This window comes from Octopus bimaculoides, chromosome 2 (assembly GCF_001194135.2).
Source record: "Octopus bimaculoides isolate UCB-OBI-ISO-001 chromosome 2, ASM119413v2, whole genome shotgun sequence".
Taxonomy (NCBI): Eukaryota; Metazoa; Mollusca; class Cephalopoda; order Octopoda; family Octopodidae; genus Octopus; species Octopus bimaculoides.
Window position 1 is genome coordinate 100,765,960 of NC_068982.1, and position 14,698 is coordinate 100,780,657.

Consider the following 14,698-nt stretch of genomic DNA (forward strand, 5'->3'; position numbering starts at 1 on the left):
TTAACATCAACAACAGGGTATTTTTGTGTGTATATATGTATGTATGTATGTATGTATGTATATGTGCAGATTTGTATGTTTTGTTTTATGTATGTATTCACATGCATATAGTTGCATATCAAGACATGCTCATATATATTTAAATGATAAACTTCTGGAAAGTTTTACAGATTTTTTTTTACAGTTCCAATGATGGATAGGATCTGTAGTCTTCAAATTAGCTTTCTCCTTTCTGGTTTTGAGGAGCCTTATTTCTCAAGATTAGTATTTAGGTAGTGCATTACATATCCCAGGACCCCAATAATTACAGGTATAAACCCGAACTTGCAATCTGGATGGAGTAACTGCAAGATTTCTCAATAGTTCAGCATAGGTATTCTCTTTTACCTTGATCTTCAGCTTTATGTTAACATCTGTTGTGCAGCTAATTTCTCCAACTGTACACAATTTCTCTTCTCTATTCCAAATCATTATATCAGGTCTGTTGTGATTACATTTTGTGTATATGTATTTACGTGCAGGTGGCACGTAAAATACACCATTTTGAGCGTGGCCGTTGCCAGTACCGCCTGACTGGACTTCATGCCAGTGGCACGTAAAAGCACCCACTACACTCTCGGAGTGGTTAGCGTTAGGAAGGGCATCCAGCTGTAGAAACTCTGTCAAATCAGATTGGAGCCTGGTGTAGCCATTTGGTTTCTCCAGTCTTCAGTCAAATCGTTCAACCCATGCTAGCATGGAAAGCGAACATTAAACGATGATGATGGTACTGCTGGAAAAGTATCTTATAGCCGGTTCTATTTTATAAAGCAATGTGTGTGTGTGTGTGTGTGTGTGTGTGTGTGTGTGTGTGTGTGTGTGTGTGTGCAAATTTCTACATTTTTGACATTCACAGTCATGAACTCAGAGAGAACCCTTATTAATCTATAAGCCATCATCACCCCTAAATCCCCGTTAAGTTGTTAGTATTAGAAAGAACTTTCATGTCTACATAAACCAATTGTGTTAACAACCTTAGAGTAATGGCAAAACAAACATACATATTTTCATAAAACCATTCAACTCATGTTTAACCTGAACAAATCAATATAAAGTAAATGTAAAAGTAAAATAATATGCAAAGACAAAAACAAAACCAAAAAAAATAAAATAAAATAAAATTCCAAGAATTCTTCAAATATTCAAAAGCAATGCTATATTCAGGAAATTCTTCAATTAAATTCCTCCAAGGTAATTTGGCCTCCCATATAATTTAATGATATTGAGTTCAGCTGTAACATGAACTATTATAACCAAGAACATATATTCATGATATGCTACTGATACAATTTTACACTATTTATGTCTAGCTACAGCTTTCTACATGATTTATAAACATAGCCGACTGACATTTAAGAGCTACAATAGGCCAAATCAATTGTATTGGCCTACTGACTAAACTGGTTGACTTTCATATATCAACTGCTGCTACTGTAATGTATCTATGGCTGGGTAAGAGATCTAATATGCCACCTGATTTCACATCACTAAGTGGTCTTTAGAGGCCTTTGGTATTGTCCACTCTGTTGGAAATGTTTTAGAGCATCCATATTTCTCCTGCAGACACTGACCTGCAGAGGTGGGTATTAGCTGCATCAACCTCCCCACACTGGGACTGCCTTCAAATATCATGGCCACTGTCTGTCCTCTCTGACTTATAAAAATGTATTTAGCTCCAAAGGATCTGCACTATCTAGCCACAAATAAGAACTATGATGAAGTGCTACTTATTTATTCTGTATAAATATTTTATAAACTTGAATGTGGTTAAGAAGCTATAGCTGTGTGGTTATGGAGCTCATTTTGCAACCAAATGGTTTTGAGTTAAGTTCCACAGAATGGAACCATGGGCAAGTGGCTTCTGCTTTATCCTGGGCCAACCAAGGTATTAGGAGTAAATTTGAGTGTGTGTGTGTGTGCTTGCTTGTGTTTATCCTCCACCACTACTTGATAACTGGTTTGTTTATATCCTTGTAACTTAGAAGTTTAGCAAAAAAGATGGATAAAATATGTACAAGACTTAAAATAAGTATTGGGCTTCATTTGCTCAACTAAACACTTCAAAGCAGTGCTCCAACATGGCAGCAGTTCAATGACTGAAACCAGTAAAAGATAAAAAACTGAAGTGCTCAGCTCAAATGTTACCATGAGTATTACCATGGCTTGGAGAAATCCTCACTTCAAGTCATTGAGATTAATCCTGCATTAACTGGAAAAAGCAAGTAATTCATTCTGTTTGAAATTACAGGATTTTAATTTCTTGAGATGTTCTTTAAGCATCTACAGTTCTATGTTCTGGAACATTGGAGACATGTAAAGACTAGGTGGACAAGTTATTGGTCCATTAGCTCTGGAGTCAAATCGTTTTTTTCCTTGTTCTGTAGGTTTTTACTTGTGTTTCTAAGTTATATACTTAATACTATAAAAAAACTAGAGCCACTATAATTGTTGCTCTGCAATACACTGACAACTTATTTAGAAGGGAAATGACTTTTAACATCTTTCAAATATAGAGGGAAGCACATTGTGAGTCTTGAAGAGGTATTTATATCTATGTTTACAAAAAAATTATATATCAATAAGGATTGTAAGTCCCTAAACGCAATGTGCTTTATTAGCAATGTTGAACACTCTGAGTTCATGTAAAGGCAACTTGGATGAATATGCTTTGTGGAACCCATAACTCTTCAGACTATAACCACAAGATGAATTGACCTTGACACAACCTAGAGCATTAGTGAAAGTAATCATTAGTTGGATGTATCTGTTTTCATCCTGGTTGAGTGAGTTACTCAGTCATTTATTCAATCAATCAATAATTACCCCCTTCACCACCATCCTCATCCTCATCTTTATTATAATCATCATTTAATGTCAGTCTTCCATGCTGGCATGGGTCGGACAGTTTGATATGAGCTGGCAAGCCAGAGAACAGCAACAGGCTCCAGTGTATGCTTTAATATGGTTTTTACAGCTGGATGTCCTTTGCAACACCAACCACTTTATAGTGTCTACTGGTTGTTTTTTATGTGGCACCACCACCAGCGGGGTTGCCAAATAACTTACAAGATGAAGACCTCTTAGCTGGGAGAGGGAGTGGAACTGAGGGAAGTGGCTTTGTGCCAGGTGAGAAGTTAGAATGTAATAGAGGGATAGGGATAGGTGCCTTACTAAGGAGGAGATTACTTGGCTACCCCAGTAGGAAAAGAGGAAAAAATGAGGAGAGGAAGGAGAGAGTTAGAGAGAATGACAGACAGTCAGAGAGAGAGAGAAATAGATGGTGTTGGATATGCACTGGAAGCTACCCACAGATAGCAGTGGGGGTGGAGTATAAGTGGTACAGAGGATATAGAGGGGTATGTTCCATAAGATTGTGAAGGGAGATGTTCAGAGATGGGGAAGAGGTGACTGTAGCAAGTGCTGGTGAGAGAAACTGGATGGCTGGTAGTTTGGAGTATGGTAGATATATGAGGGTAAGGAGAGTGTGCAGAAAAGCATGAGAGGAGAAAGTGGAGGGGACTGTAGTGGGTAGTGATCATGAGTATTGGGATGGGAGGTTTTGGGAAGATGGATTGCAGGGGCGTTTTGACAAGGGACAGATTGTGTATAAGTGTGTGTGTGTGGGGGGGGAACAGGATGCATGGCCATATCTGCATGTATTGATGGTCACATTTTACTTAACTTGACATGTCTTTTCAAGCAGAGCCATTCACCACAAGTCTCAATCCCTTGTCATCCCCTTTGTAGTCCTGGTCAAGGACACAATACAGTACCAACAATAAGATGTGAATTTCTATTCAGCCAATCATTTATTTAGTAGATTATCCATTTACCAATCTGCTCCCTCTAATCAGTGTTATCAAATCATAAACTAACATGGCAGACAGAAGACCTTATTAAATTTGTACCAGAGTAGATGAGTCAACAAATGTGTGTACATACCGTGATGCAGATACATGGGTAACCTTGAATTGGTTCCCTGGACAAATCATTGCCATAATCTCGCAATGATATTACAATTGGTTCCGTGGGAAAAGTGACATCAGCCAACTTCTTACGTTCTTCAATGTATACAAAAGCTTGGATATTTTGCTACAAATAAATGACACAATAGTTAATAAATTAAAATAGAATATAAAACCATTGTTCATGTAATTTCTAATGAAGCATAATGCTCATTACTTTTTTTGTGAAATAGAAGCAAAATTAATTAGTTCTTAACCTTAGTAATTCTACAGCAATTTATTTTAACATGTGACATACTAATATGAAAAATAATACATGGATTGTTCATGTGTGTGTGTGTGTGTGTGTGTGTACATGTATATGTGTATGTTTGTTTGTGCATATATTAGGGCAAAGACTTTCCATAACCACTCCTTAACACCTACTTCCCTACTTCTACCAATATCCTCTGTGAATCAAATTTTAATGAAGCTCATTCTTTGCTGTTCTTTCTCTCTACCTCCTTCCAAGCCCATTTGATGAACTGAGCACACTCTTCCTTACTAGCTATGTCCTTCAAACCTCTGCAACACTCTCATATTAAACCCTTTCTTCAATCATTTCTCTCCAGAATCAGAACCCTCTGAGATTCTCTCCCTCCCTACATTTTTTCTTACAGTCACCAAATCAAGAATTTCCAGATGAGTGTCAACTATACAAATCTCAACCAATCTGCAAGAGTTTCCAAAAGTATTGAGTATTACTCCTCTTTTCTTTTTTCTCTCTTACAAAATAAGAAAGAAATCGGTAAACTTCAACTCATTGCTGCTGCTGTTGTTATCATGGTCATCATTATCTTTCATATTGGTATGGATTGGGTAGTTTGACAAGATCTGATGGGGCTGAAGACAGCTTTAGCACATTTTCTACAGCTGGATACCCTTCTTAATACCAACCACTTTACAGAGTGTTCTAGATGCTTTTTTCATAGCAACAACACTAATGAAACTGCCATGGAACTCATAAGACTAAGATCTATTTTGACAATGTGGGGCTACAGTAGATTAAAAACGATTATCCCCCTCTCTCGCTTAATCTGATGATGGCTCTTGAAGATGCTGAACTCTCAACTCATCTTGCCTTGCTATTTCCATAGATTTTGGAGACTCAAAACAAATGCCAACAAGCTCAGAGACAAAAGAAATCGGTAAGGTGTAGTTATCAACATAATACTCTTACGGTTGACTGTATAGATTTGTTCTTTAACTGGAGATCAGTCTTCACTGAGCAGACCTATGACTGAGGATGTTCTGATTGTGACCACGCTAACTATTTTCCTGGCACATCAAGAACTACATTACCAGGTATGTGCTTTACTTTTCAAAATGGCATAGTGAGATTTGAAGGAGATTTTGGTGCTATTTTTAGAGAACTAAACAGTTGTATAAATGCTTTATTTCTGATTTGCTTACTCACAGATCAATCATAATTGACCAGAACTATAATCAAATATGTTCTAGCCATGACCATCTGATCTTATCAAATACCTTGAGATAGTATGGCATGATTGTTTTGAGATATGGCTGCTACTTCTTGCAAATTGCTTGACCACATGTCTTCTCTATTGACTTCAGATGAATGAGTTTAGTCAAGTGTTTCTTGCTTTTGCTTCAATTAATTTTGAAAATAACAAAGAATTTAGTAAAATAACTTTTTCATTATTAAGCTCAAGTTTGGAGCATCATAAATCAACATGAAATTTTGATGCAAAGTTTTAATTCAGATGACTTTAGAACAGAAAGATTTTATCTTAGAAGTGGTTTGGTATCAAAAGAGCTCTTGAAGATTGTCATGTGACATGTCAGCTACTAACCTTTACTTCTGCTACCAAGTTCTGATCTGGTCTTAGATGAACAGTGAAGAATTCTTTCATTTCTTTCTCGTTATCATGCAAGACTTCAATCTCTATGATGTTGTGAGATACATTAACACTGAAGACAAGTTCTGAAAAGGAAACATCCAAAAACAATGAGAAAATCATTTAAATGAGGTTTATTGTACAGTGCAAAGAGGAACCTCCTTAAAGGGAACATCATTAAAGAGATAATGCTTCCTTTTCTGAACGAGCTGTGTGTGTGTTTGTGTTTGTGTGTCTGTGTGGCCATATGTGAAGACATAACAGAAGAGTTAAGAAGTTCAGTTTGGAATATGCTGCACCTTAGGCAAGTATCTTCTATCATAGCCATGGGTGAACACAAAATTGTGTGTAAAACTAAGTAGATGGAAACTGGAAGCATATTCAATGGGTTGTTGTGATCAGAAGGCCAAACTTTACTACTCACAGTGTTATGCTGAGTCTGCCTGAAGATAGATGAGTTTGTAAAGTAGACTTTTACAGTATAATTAATTAACATTGTCATTTATTTTAATTATATAATGAGCAAGTAACTTTACTGACTGATCAACTGTCAAAACTGACTAGAGATCCATTATCATATAGCTTTGCACGTGCATATGTGCCGGGTAAGTTATTATTAAGGAGACTTTTAAGGCACTGAGCTGGCAGAACTGTCAGCAGCCCAGATAAAATGCTTAATGGCATTTTGTCTGTCTTTACATGCTGAGTTCAAATTCTGTTGAAGTTGATTTTGCTTTTCATCTTTTTGGGTTGATAAAAAAAGTATCAGTTGAGTATAGGGGCTGATGTAATCAACTTCCTCCACTGTCCTCAAAAACTGTTGGCTCTGTGCCAAAATTTGAAACCACTATTAAGAAGGCATTGCCACAAGGAAACTAGGTTGGTATTGAAGAAAAATTGCTGTGTAGTACATGATTTAGTCTTTTCTGTACCGAGTTTAGCTTCTGCCAAGGTCAAGGTCAACTTAACTTTATCCTTCAGAAAAATGATAAGATAAAATACCAATGAAAGTTTGGGGTTGACTGTGTTCCCTTCCTGAAAATTTCCAGTCATGTAACTATGTCAGAAATTATATATATAAGAAATTACCTCTAGATATTCCATTGTAATCTCTTCCAGCAATTGCTGAGCCATCTTCAGTGTGGACCCTTACCACAGATGTCTTGGACAGGTCACCATAGCGAGCTACAGGGATTCGAACAAATGCAACTTCTCCATACTCAAAGGGTTCTTTAACAGAAAACTCAATGTTTTCAAACTTGATGACAGGTTCTGAAAAAGGAAAAAGAAGAGATTATAACAGACACCTACCTGGATAGACAATGACAGAATTAAGAGAGAGAGAGAGAGAGAGAGAGAGAGAGAGAGAGAGAGAGAGAGAGAGAGAGAGAGAGAGAGAGAGAGAGAGAGAGAGAGAGAGCTGAACAGAATGCCTTTAGTCACATTCCTTTGTGAATGTGAATGTCACCGGGTTTCCTACAGTTTTTTTGTCCTTTTAGGGTTGATGATAGAGACACTGGCAAAAGTGGAGCAAAGTGGTGTGTGTGTGAAAAGGTAAGACTATTACCCTCAGCCCATGCAAGTACTTATTCTATTGGTCTCTGTTGCTGTACTGCTAAGTTACAGGGATGTAACTACACCAACATCGGTTGTCAAATGGTGAAGGTGGGGACAAATACAGAAACAAGCACACAAGCACACAAATATATGTATATATATATATATATATATATACAATGGGCTTCTTTCAGTTTCCATCTATAAAATCCACTCACAAGGCTTTGGTTGGCCTGAGGCTATAGTAGAAGACACTTGTCCAAGGTGCCAAACAGTGTGGGGCTGAACCTGGAATCATGTGATGATTGGGAAGTAAGCTTCTTACCACAGAGCCATGCCTGTGACTGTATATATATATATATATAATAATAATAATAATAATAATAATAATAATAATAATAATAATAAAAATTAGGGATAAAAATCCAAATTTACAGGTAAAGACTCAATTTAATTTAATTCATCAAAAATTAAAATTAAATTAAGTTTCACAGTATATAATATATAAATATATAATTTAGAGAAAAGAACCACAGTTCCTGAACTCATCCATGAAAATCCAGTCACATATAGAAAAATTACAAAGTAATAATTATTAAAATAATATTATTACTTTGTATTTTATTATAGTTCTTTTTAGTGTATTTACTTATTAAATTTTTCTATACGTGACTGCAGATTTTCATGGATGAGTTCAGGAACTGTGGTTCTTTTCTCTAAATTATATATTTATGTATATATATACATGACAGGCTTCTACACAGTTTCTCTTTAACAAACTCATTCACAAGGCATTCATCAGACTGAGGCTATTGTAAAAAAGACACAAGTTAATTCTGCAATGTCATATTTATAACAAGATTGTATCAGATAAGAAGAAGAAATATTTAATATTTCAAGTTCAGCCATTCTCATCTCATTATAGACACTTTATTCAAGTTTGTCGCAACACTAATATATATATACAAAAATAACCCATAATAATCCACATTTTGTCAGATTATTGAATATATGAATAATTTGTTATTGTTAATGTTAGACAACTTGTCACTTACACCTATAACCCTGCAGATGGCACTCCTCTGTCAGATTTATTATCGGTGAAAATTATATTGCATTAGTCTTCATAGTCTCATTGGTGTATTTTACTTCTACTTTCTGTTGTCACAGATACAATTATACAGCTGATGTAGCTCATTATTGTATGTTATATTATATTCTCTGTCTATCAGCCTGCCTCTCTCTCTCTCTCTCTCTCTCTCTATCTATCTATCTATATGTTTGTGTGCGTGCATGTGTATACATATATATATATATAGTGTGTGTGTGTATGAGTGTAATATCTACATTTATTATCTATATCTATCTATCTCTCTCTCTATATATATATATATGTGCATATCATCATCATCATCATCATCAGACATTAAACAATGATGATGATGATGATGATGATAATGATGAGAGCGAGATAGATATAGATAAATAAATATAGATATTACATTCACTCACACATGTACTATATATATACTATGTATATATAATCATCAACATTATCATTTAACATCCATTTCCCATGCTGGCATGGGTTCAACATTATATAGATAAATATATTACCATTTAACTTTTACTTGTTTCACTCACTGGACTTTGGTCATTGTGGGACACTGCTTTGAAGGGTTTAGTCAAGCAAATCAACTAGAGTACTTATTTTTTTCATCCTTGGAACTTATTCTATCAACTTAATTTACTGAACTGCTTAGTTACAAGGACATAAGCAAACCAACACCAGCTGTCAAGTGGTGGTGGTAGGACAAACACAGTCACACACACACACACACGTATATATATATATATATATGTATATATTGTTGTTTACTTTTGTACGTCCAACCTCTATAATTTTGTTTGCTCGAGTCCTAATACTGGGCCTCTCTCTCAGAGTGAAAGGCAGATTGTATGATGCCTGCATGTGAACAGCTATACTACATGGCAGTAAAACATCGACTGTGACAGCTGAGGACATGTATAGGTTTGAAAGAAATGAAGCCAGTATGCTTCACTGGATGTGCAATGTCAGTGTGCATGTTTGACAATGTGTAAGCATCTTGAGAGAAAAGTTGGGCATAAGAAGTATCAGATGTGGTGTGCAAGAGAGATGACTGCACTGGTATGGTCATGTGATGTGTATGGATGAGGACAGTTGCGTAAAGAAGTGCTGATTTCTAACTGTGGGGGAAACCTGTGGTAGAGGTAGACCCAGGAAGACATGGGACAGGGTGGTGAAGCAAGATCTTTGAACTTTGGGCTTCATAGAGGCAATGACTAGTGACTGAGACCTTTGGCAATATGCTGTGCTTGAAAAGACACGTCAAGCCAAGGGAAATCATAGTCATGATTGATGCTGATGTCACACAACTGGCACCCGTGCTGGTGGTATGTAAAAAGCACCTTTGGAGTGTTGGGCCTCACAGAGGCAAAGTGTTGGGCCACATGCAGGCAATGACTGAGACCATTGGCATTATGCTGTGCTTGAGAAGGCCCATCAAGCCAAACAAAATCGCAGTTGTGATGGATACCAGTGTCACACAAATGGCACCCATGCCGGTGTCACGTAAAAGCACCTATTACGCTCTCAGAGTGGTTGGCATTAGGAAGGGCATCCAGCTGTAGAAACCATGCCAAATCAGACTGGAGTCTGGTGTAACCTTCCAGCTTGCCAGCCCTGGTCAAACCATCCAACTCATGCCAGCATGAATAATGGATGCTAAATGATGGTGACGATGATGATGATAATGATGATGATGATAATGATGATGATGAGATATAAAGATATAAGAAAATAAAATCATAATTCGAAAAATAAGATAAAACATTTAAATGTAATGTAATCAAATGCAAATAAACTTACTGTCAGCAAGGTCAGTGAGCCTGATTGTGGTGACATTTCTTTTGCCAACTTTAGCTTTCTTCAGTGATGGACTCCAAGGATTGCCAAGCACCATATAAAATTCTTCTTCTTCTTCATGAATGTGGTCTCCCATTAGTTTGACAGCACACTGTTTCTCTCGTTCACCTGTAAAACATATTATCAATGCAATAAACTTTGAGTGTTGAAGACAGCAAAGTGGCAGAATTAGTAGCATTTTGTTCATCTTTACGTTCTGAGTTCAAATTCTGCCAAGGTCGACTTTGCCTTTCAGAATTTCAGGGCTGATAAAATAAGTAGTGCTGGAGCACTGGGGTTGATGTAATTGACTTATCTACTCCCCTGAAGTTACTGGCCTTGTGCCAAAATTTGAAGCCAATAAACTTTGAGTACCATTTTTAGTTCTGTTAAGACAGTTAGTCCAAAGCTGATTTATTTATATTGAGTTGACAGTAATTAGTAAGGAATAAAATGCGATGGATTTAGTCAAAATAAAATGATTTCATCATAAACTGGGCTCTTACCATAACATGGAGTGGACACCACAGGTTAATAAGAAAACTCTATGGACAGTGTCCTTACTGGTTAGCATATTTAGTTATACCTATCTATCCCACAAACTCAGTTAATATATTTTGTCTGTAGTTATAAACTATTGACCCTTGGGGATCCATATAAGAGTTTGCCATTAAAATTTATGTGTAACAAAATAGTTTACTCTTTTACTCTTTTACTTGTTTCAGTCATTTGACTGCGGCCATGCTGGAGCACCGCCTTTAGTCGAGAAAATCGACCCCAGGACTTATTCTTTGTAAGCCTAGTACTTATTCCATCGGTCTCTTTTTGCCGAACTGCTAGGTTACGGGGACGTAAACACACCAGCATCGGTTGTCAAGCAATGGTGGGGGGACAAACACACACAAACACACACACACATATATATATACATATATACGACGGGCTTCTTTCAGTTTCCGTCTACCAAATCCACTCACAAAGCTTTGGTCAGCCCGAGGCTATAGTAGAAGACACTTGCCCAAGGTGCCACGCAGTGGGACTGAACCCAGAACCATGTGGCTGGTAAGCAAACTACTTACCACACAACCACTCCTGCACCTATACAATTCCTAATAATATTTAATTGTAAAAAGTATAGTAGGATTTTTTAAACATCAAATGGTTATGAGAGCCTGTCTGAGTGAAAGGGGTATCAAGAGTGCCCATAGGAAAAAGTGGTTGAGAACAACTAGTTCATAAAATAATCAGTGGGACAGGAGAGGGTTGGCACTTGTGACTTCTGCAGGCCCTCTCAGACTGGTGGTACTTAAGTTTTTAATGGCCAGTCAAATTATCTATGGGTCAATTTCTGTAGAAAAAAAAAGAAAGAAAATGAAGGTACAGGAAGGAACAGGAATCTTGTTTGGATTTGTGTGCACTTATGTTAAGCAACAGGTACACATGAGGAATTAAACTGAATTAAACTAACCAATTGCATTTGAGTCCAGTGCATGATTCATAGCAAAAAAGAAATATGTGTGTATGTGTGTGTGTGTGTGTGTATTAACGAAATGACGATATCGTTTGAGTAGGTCTTAATTGTTTTCATCAACACCGTCATCACCATCACCATAATCAACTTCACAACATCACTACCATGACCACCACCACTGCTAAACCCCCACCCTACCCCATTAATCCTACTGTCATCGGCAATGCTGCAGATAAGTATTTTGTCACTGCTGCTACTACTACTACTACTACCACCACCACCACCACTACTACTGCTGTCACCACTGCAATTCAAACAGGAGAACCGATACTATGCAAGGAAGTTAATTACTATACATACTAATTACTTGCTTTTCTGTTCTCTGATTTTTTTTTTTGATTTTTTACCATATCATTATTTATTATTGCTGCTTTTGTAGTAATTGTTTAACCCTAGGCTAAATCTGATTCTGCTGATCCATGATTCCAGCCATGCTGTATATAATATGGAAGAAATTTAGCTGCTATTTCTAGAAGGTCAAGCGACCATTTTAACAGCTCTCTAGTCACACTGTACTACAGCTATTACTACTGCTGCTACTGCTGCTACTGCTGCTACTGCTGCTACTACTGCTGCTGCTGTTATTCTTTGCAACTTTTCACTTAATTTACTCTAATGATAAATATAAGGATATTGCATGCAAAATATGATTGCATTTCCTGTTGTAGTTGTCTTCTTCTTCTTCTTCTTCTTCTTCTTCTTCTTCTTCTTCTTCTTCTTCTTCTTATTATTATTATTATTATTACTATTATTCATATAGAATCTACCAAAGGAAGTTGGTAACTTAATTTATTTGAGTTCCTGTAGTCACGGCTTTCAGTATTTGGCAAACTTGCGTTGGAATGCAATCTTTCCTGCCTAGACGATAGGAAGGAAACTTGACACTAATTAACTATTTTGTTATTTGAACCAATAAGAAAGTTATTAATGACGACGAAGGTAATAACAATGATGACGATGATGATGATTATGAGTTTTAGGATAATTATGATGATGATGATGATGATGCTGGTGGTGGTTATGTTTAAGCAATAAAAAAAAAAAATTTATTTTTATTTTTATAAAATGGAACAAAGCCATACATTTTATTTTTTAAATCTATTAATTTTTACTAATTATTTGTTTTGTTGCCATTTTTGCTTTGTAGGGCAGTGTAATTGGTACAGACTGGAGGAAGTTGGACTAGATTTCTTTAATAGTAATTTGGTTGCCTGTCTCATTGTTTTCTATTTAAATCTTGGTAGAATTAACTTAGAAAACATTCTCCAATCCCACCACCGGCAACACGTATGTATGTATGTATGTATGTATGTACGTATGTATGTATGCATGTGTGTATTTATATATATATATATATATATATACACTTGTATGTATGTATGCATGTGTGTATTTATATATATATACATATATATATATACACTTGTCTGAGCTAATAAAGAAGACTTTGTTTAGCTGCCAGACCTGTGGACCTGTGAGAAATATAAGTCAAATCTCTCAAATAAATCCCTACTGTCTTTATAAAGAAAGGAGACATTTCATAGTATAGTTCTAGACATAAACAACATACAGAATGGTTATAGCCAAAATGTTTTGATCATAGGTCTGCTTGGCTGGCTCTAACGTATGATTAAACAACAAATGTATATAGGCATGGCTGTGTGGTAAGAAGTTTACTTCCTCACCACATGGTTCCGGGTTCAGTCCCACAGTGTGACACTTTGGGCAGGTATCTTTTCCTATAGCTTCGGGCCGACCAAAATCTTGTGTCTTGTGAGTGGATTTGGTAGATGGAAACTGAAAGAAGCCCATCATATGTGTGTGTGTGTATGTGTGTGTGTGTGTGTGTGAAGGCGCATGGCTCAGTGGTTAAGGTGTTGCACTCATGATTGCGAGATCGTGGGTTTGATTCCCAGACTGGGCATTGGGTTGTGTTCTTGAGCAAAGCGCTTCATTTCACGCTGCTCTGTGATCATTTCGTCCTCTGACATGTGGCACCCATTGCACCTGTACAGGTAATGTTGATTTGATGGAGGGAGTGAGCTTATGTGCACACAAACATTTGATCACTATAAACAAATCATCTCTGTGGTTCTTTGGGGAAAAATTGTCAAACTTTCATATGTTGTCTAACAACGCGAGAGTCCATCGTATATATGTGTATATATTTATGTATTTGTGTCTGCGGTTGTCACCCCACAACCATCGTTTGACAACTAATACTGGTGTGTTTATGCTCCGGTAACTTAGTGGTTCAGCAAAAGATACCAATAGAATAAGTACTAGGCTTACAAAAAATAAGTCCTAGGGTTGATTTCTTCGACTAAAACTCTTTAAAGGGGTGCCCCAGTATGGCCACAGTCAAATGACTGAAATGTGTAGAGTGTGAGGCAATTGTTGTTGTCACTAGGCCTAACTGATCATAAAGCCAATACCATCATGAGTGATATCCAGATTACAGGGGAGAAAGGCAAGCCACTTGGTTTGGTTAAAAAAAGACAATGAACAATGGCTAGAAGAATATTGACTGAAACCTAGTATCCTGTTGATCTGGCAAGCAGGTCACGTTTCTGTGAGGTGGAGCCAGTGTGCAATAGTGCAGTTGAGAGGAAGGCCCTGAAATGGAGCGCATTCTCTCCTGATGATCCCATAAGCTTGCTAGCATCTGGTATGTGGAGCTTCCAACTGGGAGCACTTGCATCTGCAAGTTGTTTACAAATATATATATATATATATATATATATATATATATATATATATA

At 36.7% G+C, this 14,698-nt stretch overlaps 1 protein-coding gene across 1 annotated transcript in view; it reads right to left on the reverse strand.

Moving 5' to 3' along the window:
• The window catches only part of LOC106874359 (extracellular matrix protein 3), a 553,132-nt gene that overhangs the window by 23,520 nt on the left and 514,914 nt on the right, over nt 1-14,698 (reverse strand). Inside the window, exons 11-14 of the mRNA XM_014922070.2 lie at nt 10,371-10,535; nt 6,992-7,174; nt 5,858-5,988; nt 3,982-4,131 (exon numbers count right to left, since the gene is read on the reverse strand). Of these exons, the coding sequence (XP_014777556.1) occupies nt 3,982-4,131; nt 5,858-5,988; nt 6,992-7,174; nt 10,371-10,535 (629 nt within the window). The remainder of the gene's footprint in view (nt 1-3,981; nt 4,132-5,857; nt 5,989-6,991; nt 7,175-10,370; nt 10,536-14,698) is intronic.